The sequence below is a fragment of the Drosophila mojavensis genome, unplaced genomic scaffold, assembly GCF_018153725.1.
Source record: "Drosophila mojavensis isolate 15081-1352.22 unplaced genomic scaffold, ASM1815372v1 contig_74, whole genome shotgun sequence".
NCBI classification, from domain to species: domain Eukaryota; kingdom Metazoa; phylum Arthropoda; class Insecta; order Diptera; family Drosophilidae; genus Drosophila; species Drosophila mojavensis.
The window spans coordinates 2470979-2486448 of NW_025318899.1; the positions used below are offsets into that span (position 1 = coordinate 2470979).

Consider the following 15470-nt stretch of genomic DNA (forward strand, 5'->3'; position numbering starts at 1 on the left):
TGCTGCAAACTTTAATATAAACTCTGTCTATATAATTTTCTCTATTCTATCTTCAACAAACTTCAAAAGTTCTGTTAGAGCAGTTGTCTTATATTTACCGTTTTGCATGTCTTAACCCGATTACATTGTAATTTATTTTAGGAAAATGAACTCGGCGCCATTTGCTCATGTTTATACAACCAGAAAATCTCATACTTAAGCACTTCCACTCAGCACACGCTTAACTATTTTTATTGCTTATACCCTGCATGAGCTGGTCTATGGGTTATGTTGACAGCTCCAAGTTTTATGCAAGTGTATGCTTAGTTTTGGCTTTAATGTAGTTTTATATTAGACTTTCAGATTCACTAAAAATAATATCTATCTTAGACAGTTCGTTTAGAGTACATATTTATGAAGCTTACTGGAAAAATGTTTTAAATTTATAACAATATATGTACATATTTAAATCAAGCACATTTTATAGTTAGCTTAAACTACATAGCTTGCTGAAAAAAAAAAAAAAAAAAATAACTAGCACAAGATTTATTATTTTATATTTTGTCTTAATGCATAGAGAATTCTCTGAGCAATAAAAATTTAATGTAAATATAAAAACCCATACATTTTAGCATTCATTAAATTTGCAAAGAGATAAACAACAAGTCGAGCAACGGCTTAGCGCTTTATATTTATAGAACAGCCTGATGAACTGCGCCAGAGTGCAGCGCACTAAGCAATAGATTAAGTTAAGGCTCTGGGATTTGCTGCACGTTAAGCTGCAACACGCGACGCAGATGTGGGAAGTGGCAAGTGGCAAGTGTGTTCAAGTGAATTCAGTGCCAGCGTGGCACACGCGGCGTATGAGCAACATTTGCCAGGCAGACGCACACTCACACACGCACACACATGCATGGGGTACGTAGTGGGGGCAATTGCCAAACTTCAAAAGCCAAAACAATGTGAGTGTGTGTGATGGAATTTTACGCTGCGTGAACAACGTGCAACGTGTGCCACAAGATGCCGTAACAGGTGGAGCGCACAGCGAGCGCCCCACACGCACCACGTGCCCCACAACTTAAAGCGCTTTGCCGCTGCTGGCAACTGTGGAGCAGCTGCGTTGCCAGAGGCACTTCAAGGCGGCGGCATGTGCGCCACTCAAAGGCGAACAACAAAGGAAGACAATGAAAAAGAAAAAGTGCAGAGAGAGAGAAAGAGAGAGGAAGGAAAATGGAAATGGGCAAAGCAATGCCCCACTCGGAATACATTAAACATATTGATTTCTGATTGGGAAACACTTCGTTATGCTAATTTCGACTGACAATTTTTCCATCGTTTCGCAATTGAAGGTGGTGCGGTGGCGCGGTGGGGCGGGTGGTGCCGTCTGCCACGTGTTGCGCATTTGGCAACCATTTAATTGGAGTCGTAAGCAATTGGATGCCAATTTTACGAGCTGAATTCATTGCATACTTTCGAGTGCCACGCTTAGCGTCTCTCGGCGTAAACTGCTTTGCGGCGCTGCGCTTAAAAGCGGCCACTAAAAGATATTTTGTGTCGTAAAATGTGGGAAATATTAGTGAAGTCGGGTATGCCATATTTTAAGCAAGGTTGTGTAACGTAAGAAGAAGATACAAGATACAAGGGTAAATTACATTATAATAAATGTATAAGGGAGCCAAGCGCCAAGTCTTACACAATTTGTTGGCAACGGTAGACGAACAGTCTAGAAGATATATACTCCGAAATATATAGGATACGGAAGAACATATTGCTAAAGGAAGAACATACGTTTGGAAATATGTAAGACTTCATCTTTTATAACTTTCGAGCTCAGGCAGGTTGTATAAGATTTGGCCTTACTTCCTTTGTACGTTTAAGTTTATCATTTCTTATCAATAACTGCTTCAAGATCTTTAACATAAATCAGAAATTGATTTTAAAAATTTTTCTTTATTTATTTAAGATTTATTTTAATACTGTATATTAACTATAACTACCCTCATGTCTATTTCAGTAGGTAATTCCATAGAAACTATTCCAAGCTAGTTTGATTTGCCACTGTTTCAAGTTCATTAATGAATTTTCAAACCTTATCTGTGTTTTTATCACACTTCCACATCCAGGATAACTCTCCCCTTTAAGCATTCTCTTACTACTCCCTCTTAGCACAGTATCTTCTAGTCGTGCATTCCCATATTTGCCATTACTTACTTGTGGTCTTCTGTTGATATTTTGGCGTTTATGAGCAACAGGGGCCATCAATCACAGTCGATGTGGCATGAGCCGCGAAACGTGCCTGCAATTCCTTACGGAACTGGAATCGGAATTGGAACTCCCTCGTCACTGCCACAACCTAAGTCAACTTCTAAAACCAATTTTATTGCTCACTCTCTACCTGCCGCTAGCTGCCTCCACTGAACCACACCCCCTCGTTGCCCCCTTGGAGACAGTGCATTGGGATTGCGAAACGTGCCGCGTGCATTTGGCATCACGATTCGCTTGTCGATGGGACGTGGCCCTTGGCTGCGTGAACTGCTCCCGTAATGGAGTTTCTGTCACATACTGCGTAATCGCTAGAGTAAGAGTATAAAAACCTCTGATGTTCAACGAAAACAATTCATTTGATGTGAAAGTCTTTGATTGTCCAAACGTACCAATAAACGCGTCTACAAATCGTCAATTGCCGTGCTTCAAAATGTGGAAGATTGTGAGTATTTCGGGTGTTTCAGTATTACAACACCTTAAAACTGCAAAGTGAGCTGCATCTTCGATCGGATAAGTCAGTATAGTCCAAAGACTATATATTCTATTCGACTCACATCGCAGCTATAACTAACTGGAGATGAATTCAATATAAACCTGGATTGCCCAGCTTGGTTCAAGGCATTTTCAGTTTTGCCATTGTTCCGTTCCACTGTTCCATGCGTGCTCCACACCACTGATTAACTGTTTCGTATTTACATACCACTGGCTCATTCTCTTATACCATTCAGCTGTTTAGTTTTACATTACACTGTTTCATTCCACCATTCCATTTCAATATTCAATACCTCTGTTCCATTGACGATCTTCGACTGTCTCACTGCAATTTATAATTCCTCTTCTGTCTTCGTCTTTGCCATTCCACTTTCACCTCACTCGAACTCTCCCTTTCTCTTTCAGTTCGGTCCGCTCTTCCTCATCTGTCTCTCATCACACACCCAAGCCAGCTTCTTCCATGGCCCACCTTCGCCTGTCGCCGTGAATACCGTCTATAGCGCTCCACCTACACTCACTTATGCTGCTGCACCACCTCAACACGTTACATACTCTGCCCCACCACCACCACACTTCAAATACGCTACGCAACACATTAGCGCCTACTCGGCGCCAGCTCCAGTTATCAAGTATTCGTTGGGCCCACCTGTAACCACTACAACCACCACCTACTCAGGATTTGCAGCACCGCCGCAGCAGCCTGTTCTGCACGTGGCCCAGGCACCACAGCCCGTTGTTCACTATGCAGCACCCCCGCCACCACCACCACCACCGGCTGTAATTGTAGCCCGTTATGCTCCACCTCCACCACCGCCGGCAGTCGTTGTGGCCCGCTATGCTCCCCCCCACCACCACCGCCGCCACCACCAGTCACATACCACGCACACGCCCAGCCCACCTACACCCGAGTGTCGGTCCATGCCCCGCCCCCCGTGGTTACCTACGAGGCGCACGCTCCAGCACCGGCTGAGCTACCGTGCGACACCGCCGCCTGGTGAGCCACATCCGACCCAGACATACCACACCACTTAGCTATAATCATGTTCATTTCAATGCTAATCGAACGGCAATTAATTAAGCGAGAATTTATAAGTCCACGATTAATATTTGATGATAACAAACATCTTCCGCGGAATTTATGAGACAGCGGCGAGAACGCCAGCGTGTCTAATTATGCAACGGATGGTGCTTAAGATAGCGCCAGACCAATACCACCACCACCGAAAAATGTGTGAGCAAGCCAACCACCTGCTGTGAGAGATACCGTAAATAAATAAAAACATTATTAACGTAGCCAACTGAGGTTCGATTGACCCACCTCAATGCGAAATCCATTGAAGCTGTCAGCGTTAAGCAAATCGAAATCTATCAAATGGGTCAACCATACGTATGTATGTATGTATGTACATAGTATACATATATATACATACATATATTCGATCCATGCATAAACATAGCCAACGATTTTATTAGCACAAATTATAACTGAATACATTTCGGAGGAGGTCAGCCACTCCACGAATCTGTGGAATGCTCGTTCAGACAATAGAAGAGAGTATTTCGGTTTACAGTAATGCATAGACTGAAATGGATGGATATCAGAGATTAGACATCGATGCGTGCTTCAGTTGACTGTTCCATTCCACTGTACCTTCACTGTTTGCTTTAATATTCCAATTCATTATTTCACTCCACTGTTCCTTCCCCCTCTTCCACACCTCTGTCTCGCAGCGTCCTCTCACTCCACTGTTCAATATATACAAGTGCTCATTAAGCCAAGATAAATATAACAATTTAGTCAATAAAATGTAGAGAGTTACGGCCAACAAATTTGATAAATAAAGCCCAACAAAGAGTACATTAACAATCAACTCAGATAAGTTATCTAAAATATGTACATACATAAATTGGTTTACTTTTGTACTGCGAACAAGTATCTCGCAGTCGTTAACATTCAAATGCTTTATTCCTACATTTTCGATTATTTGCTTTTTGTTTTTAGTTTGAGCTTGGGTCTTCGGTCTCGGCGTGCTGCCGTCAATTTGTTGTTCGGGGTTGCCGTCTTAATTGAGTTCCCAAACAGCAGTATCTAAAGACCTATTAGCCAGTTGCTGTAGCAGCTGTAGCCGCTGCCCGGCTGCTAGCCAATTGGCTGGCCATATCGTAGCTGATGTCACATGACTGTCGCTTTGTGTTTAATAAGCCCAAATTCACAACAGCTCAAATGCTCAACATGCTGGCAAGGTGTCGAAACTGTTGTAGTTATTTCATTTGTTTGGCACTAAACGCCGACCAGGTGCGCGCCTGCAGAAGGGGGCAGCAAAAGAATATAATGGCAGCATCTGAGCTGTGCTTTTATAAATTAAACTGCGAGCTACATATTGAGATCTTTATAGATATCTTCTCATTAAGCTAAAATATTTCGCGATTTGCACCGTTAGCTCGATTAAATATATACTTACTTTTTTTGAATTTCTTAACTTATTTCATTAAAAGCGATGGATGGCCTCTTGACAAATTTCCTTCAATTCTAAGCACACTTTGAGTCGCTTGTTAAGTCGATTAACGTCAGCTCTGGCTGGAATAATAATAAACAATCGATTAACAGCTACCCGACATTAGCCGCTAGTTAATAACCCCCTTGGCGACGACCCTGACTGACTAACTGACTGACTGACTAGCTGACTGGCTAAATCGTTGTGGCCTGTTGCATAGTTTGGATGCCAATCGAAATGACCAACATTGATTTATATGCAAGGCAAACTAAATATTATCAATAGACGCTGCTCAACAGCCAGGCAGAGGCAGAGGCAGCGGCAGCGGCAGAGCTTGAGCTAGCGACAGCAACAAATGGCAAAGCAGCTCATACAAAATGCGAACAACTTAGCACTGAAAACATAAACAGAGTCACAAGATAACCAACAACAAGAAGAGCAACAGAAAAGGCAACAACAACAACAACGACAGTAAGAGCAGAGCAACAACAAAAACAACAGTAAATGCCAATGGTGCAGCGGAACGATGCCCCAGCAAACTAAAGCGAAATACAATGGCACCAGGCAAGCGAGAGAGAACGCGAGCGAGAGAGGCAGCCAGAGCGGGACAACAACAACAACAAACGGTTAAACAGAAGCAGAATGAATAAGTAGAGCCAGCAGAGCTAAGCTAAGCTGAAAGTCAAAATATGTTTTGCCGCCAGCAGCGACGCCGACAGCGGCAGAGGCAACAGGTAGCGGCAGAAGCACAAACGCATTTTGATTTCTGTTTGCATGCCCTGTGATCAAACATATGGCGGAAGCGGGTATGCCTCGATTGAGTGAAATTTGTGGAATGAGCTAGAATTTAATAATAGTAATTTAATAATAATAATAATAATAATAAATCAGTAAATATGTTTGATTAGGTATATAAAATTACTCAATATATTTATTTATTCTTTATATTTTATTTCTAAATAATTATAATGAGACCTATTTCTACCTTACAAACTATAAAACTCAATCGTACGTGAATATAGCAGAGGGGTTAATATAGGGTAGTTGAAGCAGCTACTGATACCCCAGCTCATCACCTACTTCAGCCTAACTGCACATTACAGGGTATCTACCAGTCAGGTCTCACTTGCTTGGCCAAGTGCTGGCTCTTGGACTGGTCGAGTCGTCATCGCGAATGTTTGACTGGTCGCCGCGTTCGTCTGCCCACCTGTCCTCAGGCAGAACTCAGCTGAGGCTCAGCTGTGGCTCGCCGTGTTTCAGTAGTCGAGCTATAAAAAGCATCTTCAGCTCGCGCACAAATTTTAATCAGTACGAAAAGCTGCGCCCGTCCACAACGGAAACCGCAAACGAAACGCATTCAAAAATTTATTGAATACCCGTGTTCAGGTGCAATAAAAGTGAAACATCCAATTAACGGCACTCAAAATGTCTCATAAAGTGAGTGTGTGTTTGTGTGTGTGTATATGTGTGAATGCTGTGTCTGACATGTGATCTAATCTCTAACGGATTCTTTCAGAAATCTGTGGTGGTGCTGCTTCTGTTCTTCGGCCTGGCGCTGCACTCGAGTGCGGTGCGAGCGGATGTGTCGCACCTGGACTACTCCATCGCAGCTAGCCCCCAGCTGGGCGCCTATCACTATCCAGTGCCACGTGCTCCGCAGCGTGCGCAGCAGCATGTGGCACGCCAGTTTGTAGAGCCAGCGCTGGAGCATGCGGCATTCACACAGGTGCTCACCAGTCGGGGCTATGTTTTCGGTGGTAATGCAGCCCCTATCGCTGCACCACTGACAGCGCCGGCTCCTGCACCTGCTCCGGCACCAGCAGCAGCAACGGGACGAGCCATAGCCACCCATTCGGATAGCAATTCGCTGAATCTGAAGCTGCCCGTGCCCTTTGGCCTGATGCCGTTGAATGTGGCGAATTTGCCGCTCCAGGCGGGCGCCTCCTATGCCACAGTGCCGCACACCACCGGGCTGACCTCCTACGGCACCGCGCAAATACAAAGGCGCTGAGCACCACCGAGCCACAGCAACAACAATTCACATATATATCAGATAGATTTCATAAGCATCGATTTTAGTTGAATTAACTTTTCATCACAGAGCCAAATGACTGTCTTACCAGCTCTGTGACTGATTGAGTGTGTGTGTGTGCGTATGAATGAGTGTGTGAGTGTGAATGCGAACGTATGTGTGTGTGTGAGCCATCTTAGGGATAGATATACGAAATACATAAATGCTATTAAATAAAATAAAAGATACTTGCCATTTAAAGCTCTCTTAAACTCGGAGATTGCTTTATTATGACAGGTTCATGACCATCAAAGATACCGTCTGTCCAACCACTGCAAAAACGCTTCATCTCTCGGTGGTGCACATTTGCATATGAAGAGTCGAAGGTCGCAGCAGCCGCAGCCGCAGCCGCAACCACAATGAAAAAGATGAAGACGTCTTTATCCGATTTGATTGTCGATCGCACCTTTCACCTATGAGCCGCCACTTATCAAAGATCAATGTTTGTTTACGACGTGTTGCGGTGGTGCGGCGGTGCGGCGTTGGTGCGGCTACTCATATTAAAAAATGATGAGCACCTCATTAGCATACAAGCGCTTAAATTGTTTTTTCAGTGCTCGAGGAGCTGATCGTAAGGCCTTAAACTTGGCATTGATTTACGAGCCGCAAGCCCAACTCCCTCCCCCCATCCACACTTGCCACTCCACAGCGCTGCTAATCCAACGTCTAACTGGAGAAGCGGATATGAGATCGGAACTCTGATCTGGATTGCCGATGTTACGAAACCACTTTCTCACATAACTGGAATAACAGCAATGCAATTTGAAAACAATCAAAACAAACGGTACTCGATGCGAATATCAAATAAAGCCCATCTCAAATATAGTCTATAGCAATTGGGCGTCGAGGAAGTGAGCGGAAGCTCTCGAGTTTCCGAATTTCCGTATACCCACCTCAACACTGCTAACCCCTCGTAGAACTCGTGATCCAAGCTCGATGTCAAGAATCGTTTACACGACGACCAAGTGAGCGGCCAACTTGAGTGGAACAAGAGTGTGTGTGACGAAAGCAATGCCGAACACTGAATACCCTCGCGTACAATATGCTAATATGCCCATTGAATTGAATTGAAATCAATGCGAAACAAAACAATGCAAGCCAAAACAAAGTCAATTTTATCGTTTTCCTTTTATTTTAGTTTTTTTCAATTGGTAATTTCTATGGCTGTTTTATAAAGCATGTATATGTATATTTAATATATAATAACTTGATTTGAATTTATATTTCATTAATAGTCAAAAAAAAAAAAAAAAAAAAAAATGCTTTACTGAATTTCATAAATATAAGAAATATGATGTTTACATAGCCTAGTCAAAACTATTTGAATAAATTGGTAACCACTATGCGAATGATGTTGATTTCTAAAATATTTGTTTTACAGACCCCTACTTTTCTATGTACCGAGTGTTATTGACATAGCTTTAGTAGAACTTGAGTTCATATAGAACATATATGAAGATATTATACTCAATAAATTGTGTTCTTTAAATACTAAATTCGGGTAGCATAGAATCAAAAGGTAATAATAAATGAATGTAAATAAAAATTGTATACTTAAATACTTAATAAATGTTCAGTTCTCATAAGAAATACCTTAGCATATATATAGCAAGGCAAGTAATGCTGATCATCAAAAATAAGTATATACACAGTAGATATACATCAAATTTACTCGGATGTTGCCAATCAAGACTCTAACTTCTCTAAGCTACTCCATCAATTTGGAACCAATTTCATTATGATAGCTGTAATAGAGTGAAGATTACTATATGATAATTAAATTAAAATGAAACACTTTAGAGGCTGCTCCATGTCATTGATATGCTATTCACATCAAGTTTTTTAAGAGTGGATGGAAGAAGTGAAGATCACAACGGCTTGACAGGATTAATAAACTCAAAACTCTTTGATAATGCGATTTACGCACTGTCACATAAGCTCAGACAACATTCTTATGCCCAGTTGGCTGTCATAAAAAATGCAGAGAGCATACAAGACGTGAATACAGTTATATACATACACATACACACACACGCAAAGCGCAGGTAGCATCAGGCACTGGCCTCTGGTCACTTGAACAGCTCATCTATCAAGGCCTTGGGTTCATCTCGAGCAACAATGTGAAGCCCAGAAAGAAAAGAGATAGAGAGAGAGAAAGAGAGAGAGAGAGAGAGAGGGAGAGATAGATCATATCGGAGCAGAGGAGGCGAGGCTGTTGATGACGCCGTCGCTGCTAGCACGTGACCAGCCGAGATCCAAGCGTATTGCTCATTAAGTCCGCAAGCCGGTTTCAGCGTCATCAGTGGCAGAGGCGGAAGAGAGGGCAGCAGCGGCTGTGTGGTTGATTTGGCCACAGCACATCCTGTTGTTGGCCCTGTTGGGTTAGGCTCAAGGTCGACACAGGATGCGATGGCGAGGCGGCGCAATTGAAACTTTACGAGCGATCGTTAAGTGCGGCACTAATGCGACACGCGTTTTTATGGCCAGCTTAGTTTGAAATTGAAAATTGAGGCTAAAACGCTGAAACCACCAATTGGTAATTGGCAACCACACAATTGACCCACTCGCCGCCGCCGTCTGCATACAAATGCGAGCACTTTTGCGAAATTTCTCAATGCGTCGGCGATTGCGACTGCGATTTGGACTTCCTACTGATGATGGTGCGCTACCTGTTGGTTGCTGGCTGGTAGTTGTTGGTGGTGTCACTATCAAAGGCCAGGCACGTGCCACCCCACACAAAGAAGCGACCAAAATATGCACGAATATCGAGCAGAATACTGCACTGGCTATATGGCCATATGGCTATATAAAGCGCAGTTAGTGCCACTAGCAGACATTATCAGTCCAGTGCTCCAACCACCTGACAACCACAGCCAACATGTTCAAATTCGTAAGGCGCCGCCTCGACTCCTGCGTTTCAACCACTTTTAACCCGCTTTCATTTCTCGACAGCTCATCATTGCCGCCCTCGTCGCCTGCGCCGCGGCCAAGCCAGGCGTTGTCGCCCCAGTCGCTGCACCACTGGCCGCCGCTGGAGTCGCCTATGCCAATGCACCACTCTATGCCGCTGGCGGCAGCAGCCAGGTGGATATCCGCAACAACTACGATGGCACCCAGTCCTCCTACACCACCGCACCGTTCGAGCTGACACCACCCTACTCCAGCCGCTATGTCTCCGGCATTCCAGCTGCCTATGCCGCCGCACCACTGGCCGCACCACTGGCTGCCTCTCCCTATGCTGCTCCTCTGGCTGCTTCTCCCTACGCTGCTCCTCTGGCCGCTCCTTATGCCTCGCCCTACACCCTGGGCTCGCCCTACGCCGCGCCCTATGCCGCGCCCTACAGCTTCGCTGCTCCTGCCCCACTTTTTGGTTAGACGTGTCTTCAAGACCGAACATGTTTTCCTAGCGAATTTCCAATAAATAAAATCGAATTTTTTTAATTAAAAACAAGCATAAACTTTTCTATTTAATGTGCCTGACTGTAAGATACTCTGCTTTCAATTTACAGTCAAACTCTTTCAGGAAACTCATTCAGCTATGCAGCTAAACATTCATTCATAGAATTCCCAATATTGTAATACATGAAATGCAAGTCCCTGGTAGTCGCTTATACCCGCCCTATACCCTCCAATTGAGCGGCTCATAAATTGCTCTGTTCACGTTCAACTTTCAATCGCCTCGATCGATAATCTAAGCGCGGCAATATTTTATGCACAATGTCATAATCGTTTTCCATTTCGAGCTGCACACAAATAGCCATCCACTTATATAATATCGAGCGGTGCAAGAAGTTATTGGCCCCCTTGAGTCAGTCAGCACCACCATAAGAAGCCAAGCAGAGCCCCAACTAAGGCGCCTTCTAAACAAATGTAAACACGATGACAACAAAGTCACGATTCGTGGTTACCAAATCATTTTCGACGATAAAGTGGCGGCGGGGTGTGGTTCAGTGTGCGGTGGCTCAACTGAAAGTGAAGAAGTGCACGTGCAATTTGGCCACTGGCCAACTGATTTGGCCAGGCTTAAACGCATTGAGAGCTATAAATTAATTGAGCTGATCCATTGCCAGACATTGATAGCTGCGTCTTCGACTCGAGCGGTCAACAGCAACTGAGCACAAGGACAGCACCACCGCACCACTCACACAAAACTCAAGCAAGATGTGGCAGCTGAAATTGGTAGGAATAGTGCACCACAGTGGCTACCAGCACCACCTCGACTAACCAACTTTTTCTTCTCCTTCAGTCTTTCGTTTTGGCCTTGGCTTTGGTCTGCGTGGAGGCCGAACCGTCACACCACTTTGATCATTTGAGCCACTTCAACCATTTCGATCACTTTGCACCAGTGCACGAGCATGTGGTGCCGGATCATGTGGATTATGCAGCGCCGTTGCAGCTGCAGGAAACTTATTTACCAGCTCCGGCCCCTGCTCCACTAGCTCCTGCACCACTGTGGCCAGCACCACTTGCGCCTGCACCTGCACCCGCACCAGTCTGGCCTGCTCCCGCTCCATTGGCGCCAGCTCCACTATGGTCTGCACCACTTGCGCCCGCACCAGCGCCAGCTTGGCCCATTCCTGCACCTGCACCACTGTTGCCCGCACCTGCACCACTGCTGCCAGCGCCAGCTCTCCTGCCCACCACGGAGGTGCATCTGCCCACGGTGACGCAGTTCCTCCCCCCCGTGCTAGAGGCGGTGCCGTTCAGTCACAGCTACCGCGCAATTCCCGGACCCAAGAAGACGACCCACCGCGTCTCCATTGGCTACGTTTTTCCCAAGCTCGTGGCTGCACCACATGCGCATCTGCGCGCTCTGCCCCTGAAGCTGGCCCATCATCATCATCATCATTCGCTCTTCTAAACTAGGTTGGAGTTGGACTGGGCAAAGGTCTATATACAGATATTATTCGTAATACTCGTATTGAACGAAACCAAAGACGTTTTGAGTCGTTTAGAAAATTATCATATATATTATAAATTATGTATTTATAAATTTATATAAATATAATATAAAAAAAAAACGAAAATTTTTGAACATTTTAATGGTTACTGGAGGAAAAGTTAATGAAAAGGTAATGTGAAAAGGAATTGGTGGAAGAGAGATAAAAGATGTATTAAGTAGATAAGAAGGGTTCTTATTATATATACTTAAACTAACATTTAATTGATAATAACTATATTTTACATAACTATCCACTTTATGTATTTCTCAAATTAAATTTTATTTCCTGTTCGACAGTGTAAAATGCAGACAAAATGTTGCAGGCAAACCAAATCAGGAATTCCAGGCACAGCGAGTGACAATGAACAGAGAGAAGGCAGAGAGAGAGAGAGGGAGACAGAGACGAGGTCTATGGTAGGGTATATCCATGAGGTATATGCTTGAGGGCTATCAATAGGGGTCGCTGGTGCAGAGAGGTAAAAACCAAACAACATTTTGTACATGCGACAATTGCAGTGAAGAAATTGAATATTAATTGGGGGACAGGGCGATAGCAAGGGAAAGAGAAAGAGCGAGAGTGTGGAAGGGAGAGCGAGAGAGTGGTTTGAGTAGTTGACACCACATTAGGTGTCACGTACAATAAATGTGGCTCATTAGTAGGTGAATATCGATGCCGCAAAAAACAATAAATAAAAACCAAAAGCAAAAACCAAAAACAAAAACCATAATGAAACGAAAACTTGCTCAACCGAATGTCGGTTAGTGGGCTAGCCAGTGGTGGCGGTGGTGTCGCACTTTGGCGTGCAATTATGAAAGTGGGCGTCGATAATACGTAACAGATGGCCAATTGATTATTAAGTACAGCAAACGCCCTTCGCACCACGGCCTTATGTAGAAAGTCTTGCGATTTGCTTTTGGTATGCCCCACCACACCCCACAACCACCCACATATACCCATATAGTCCGGCAGATGGCAGAATTATAAAAACGCCCAACACCTGACAATCGGACATCAAAGCTTTGTTAGCCCTCAAGCCAACCACCCAACCACCAGCCACCACCCAAACAAAATGTTCGCCAAGATTATGGTAAGTCAAGCACAGCTCCTGATCGAAGGACTTGGATTTACGCTCTGCTCCACCCAACAGCTCGTTGCTCTCGCCTGCGTGGCTGGCGCCCAGGCGGGTCTGCTGCCCCTTGCCGCTGCACCTGCACCACTCGCTGCCGCTGGCATCGTGGCGCCCTATGCCTCCAGCTTCAATGCCCATCGGATTAACCACGCCGTTGCCTACCCTGTAGCACCAGCACCTGTTGCGCCCGTGGCTCTGGCTGCTCCAGCGCCAGCTCCAGTGGCTTTCGCTGCACCACCCAAAGTTGCATTTGCTGCTCCTGCTCTGGCCCCAGCGCCTGCCTTTGCTGCTCCTGCTCTGGCCCCGGCGCCTGCCTTTGCCGCACCTGCCCTCGCACCTGCTCCTCTGGCCGCTCCACTGGCTGCTCCTCTGGGTGCTCCTCTGGGTGCTCCCATCGGCTTTGCCGCGCCCGCTCGCTTTGGGCTGCCAGCTGCGTTTCCCTTCGCCGCACCCAGATTCCCAGCACCCGCTCCCTACTTCATCTAGATAGAGTGCCACCCCATCCTAGCTTAGATTTAGCCACCCACACACACCCCTAGACCAAAACACACACAGCAGTAAGCACAATGCTTGGCGAATAAATATTTGTATATCAATTTATTTCAACTGCCTTAAGCCAAGTCCTAGAGCCGCACGTTCTTCACGTGCCCGATGCGCTGGAAGAGCGGCACATGCTCGAAGGGCGTGTGGGAGACGGGCACCGAGTCGTAGGTGACGTGTGCGATCTTTGTGAGTGGTGCGACAATGGTGTAGCCCGGATGCTGCTGCGGCACCCCAGTGGCCGGTTGGTGATAAATCACGGCCGTGGGCTGATGATAGACGAGTGTGGCAGCTCGGGCTTCCTGCAGCGCCAGCAGCAGGAGAATCGTGTAGGTGAATGCGCAGCCACGCATTCTGAGAGCTCTGGGCGATGTGTTCCACTTTCTGACTGCAGTGCGACTAAGCGCTGGCCGCTGACTCAACCGCTAACTGCTTGGGGCCTGCCTCCATGTACAGTTAGAGATTCAGCTGGTGGCTTCTTCAGAACAGGTTCTGGCTGCATCTCGGCTCGGATGGGCAACCAGTTGCAACACTCATAGTTCCAGCCACTGACAGTCTCCGATATAAACTCCACTCACACGCATTCCGAAAACTCGTTTTCAAGTTCAAGTTTAAACACGTCGCGGATCGCTTGCTCGGGCTGTTGTGGTTTATCCAAGTGTCAGTGACTCTTTTGTGGAGCTTATGAATGTAATTTTAGTTTTGTGTGTTTTATCTTCATTTCTTTAATGTTATGGTATACCCTAAACATTCAGAAACTAGCCTAAGAGCGGGTATCACAGTCGTAAAGCAGCATTATCGAACCTATAAAGCTAGACACTGTTTATAGAGTTGCAGAAGTTGCCACAGAAAGCAGTAAAAGTGTTTGTTTAACTAAATCTCATAAACCACGGACAAGTGTGGCACAGAAGCGAAAATTTTAGTGAAGAATTTAAGAGAAATTACTAAAAAAGCTGACGACTGATCTATTTGGAATCACTGATATAGCTAGATGTCTAGCTATAGCAAGAAATTCCCTGGATTGAGTGGAAGTGCCATAGGTCGTAAATATAATTAAATTTAATATATGTAAACTTCTGTATATTCTCGACTAACATGAATAATCTACTTACATAAGCAGATCTTTTTATGCCCTGCATAAATTGAGAACTGGAATTCAGGGTAGAATGATTCTCTGAAGTGAAATATGAGAGGCACAAGAAGTAGTGGAAAGCCCCATGTATATATATTTACATACTTTCTGCATTTGATTCTCAAATCAAGTTTGCAAATCTCAGCTTCATTTACAGCGCATCTCTTAGTCGTTAAACCAAAGCCTCGTCGTCTTCAGTTTTAGTTGGTGGCATTTAGTAAATGGCTTTTTAGTTAGCCATTGTCTTGTTTGGGGTTTATTGTCTTAAATGTGTTGCTGGTTGCCCAATCTGTTTGCGATCGACACTTCGGGCATCGGAGAATTGATTACAGATCTCTTTGTTGATCTGCTCTTTATACATAAATTATTGCGTCACACGGGCGGCACACAAACATTTGTATATTGAGAGCTCATTGACCTTATT

At 44.9% G+C, this 15470-nt stretch overlaps 6 protein-coding genes across 6 annotated transcripts; 5 read left to right on the top strand and 1 right to left on the bottom strand.

Annotated features, from left to right (window-relative positions):
- The first annotated feature begins 2611 nt into the window (after positions 1-2611).
- Positions 2612-4620, top strand: LOC122757535 (extensin). The gene is made up of 2 exons (XM_044009877.1): positions 2612-2686; positions 3142-4620. The coding sequence occupies exons 1-2, from the start codon at positions 2675-2677 to the stop codon at positions 3766-3768; spliced, it is 639 nt and encodes a 212-aa protein (XP_043865812.1). The 5' UTR covers positions 2612-2674; the 3' UTR covers positions 3769-4620.
- Positions 4621-6515: 1895 nt separating this feature from the next.
- LOC6581204 lies at positions 6516-7555 on the top strand. Its single transcript, XM_032731718.2, has 2 exons — positions 6516-6668; positions 6748-7555. Exons 1-2 carry the CDS (start codon positions 6657-6659, stop codon positions 7240-7242), a joined length of 507 nt encoding a protein of 168 aa, XP_032587609.1. The 5' UTR covers positions 6516-6656; the 3' UTR covers positions 7243-7555.
- Positions 7556-10103: 2548 nt separating this feature from the next.
- On the top strand, positions 10104-10715 carry LOC6581205 (cuticle protein 38). Its single transcript, XM_002006913.3, has 2 exons — positions 10104-10192; positions 10255-10715. The coding sequence occupies exons 1-2, from the start codon at positions 10181-10183 to the stop codon at positions 10675-10677; spliced, it is 435 nt and encodes a 144-aa protein (XP_002006949.1). The 5' UTR covers positions 10104-10180; the 3' UTR covers positions 10678-10715.
- Positions 10716-11463: 748 nt separating this feature from the next.
- On the top strand, positions 11464-12163 carry LOC6581206 (actin cytoskeleton-regulatory complex protein PAN1). The gene is made up of 2 exons (XM_002006914.3): positions 11464-11481; positions 11549-12163. The coding sequence occupies exons 1-2, from the start codon at positions 11464-11466 to the stop codon at positions 12161-12163; spliced, it is 633 nt and encodes a 210-aa protein (XP_002006950.1).
- A 1112-nt stretch (positions 12164-13275) lies between these two features.
- LOC6581207 (cuticle protein 16.5) lies at positions 13276-13974 on the top strand. The gene is made up of 2 exons (XM_002006915.4): positions 13276-13332; positions 13393-13974. Exons 1-2 carry the CDS (start codon positions 13315-13317, stop codon positions 13858-13860), a joined length of 486 nt encoding a protein of 161 aa, XP_002006951.1. The 5' UTR covers positions 13276-13314; the 3' UTR covers positions 13861-13974.
- Positions 13952-14329, bottom strand: LOC6581208. The gene has a single exon (XM_002006916.3). It carries the CDS (start codon positions 14265-14267, stop codon positions 13998-14000), a length of 270 nt encoding a protein of 89 aa, XP_002006952.1. The 5' UTR covers positions 14268-14329; the 3' UTR covers positions 13952-13997.
- Positions 14330-15470: the final 1141 nt, after the last annotated feature.

Excerpts from the sequence above, each read along its gene's own strand:
- LOC6581208 (XM_002006916.3), bottom strand. The coding sequence starts at position 14,267 with ATGCGTGGCTGCGCATTCACCTACACGATTCTCCTGCTGCTGGCGCTG.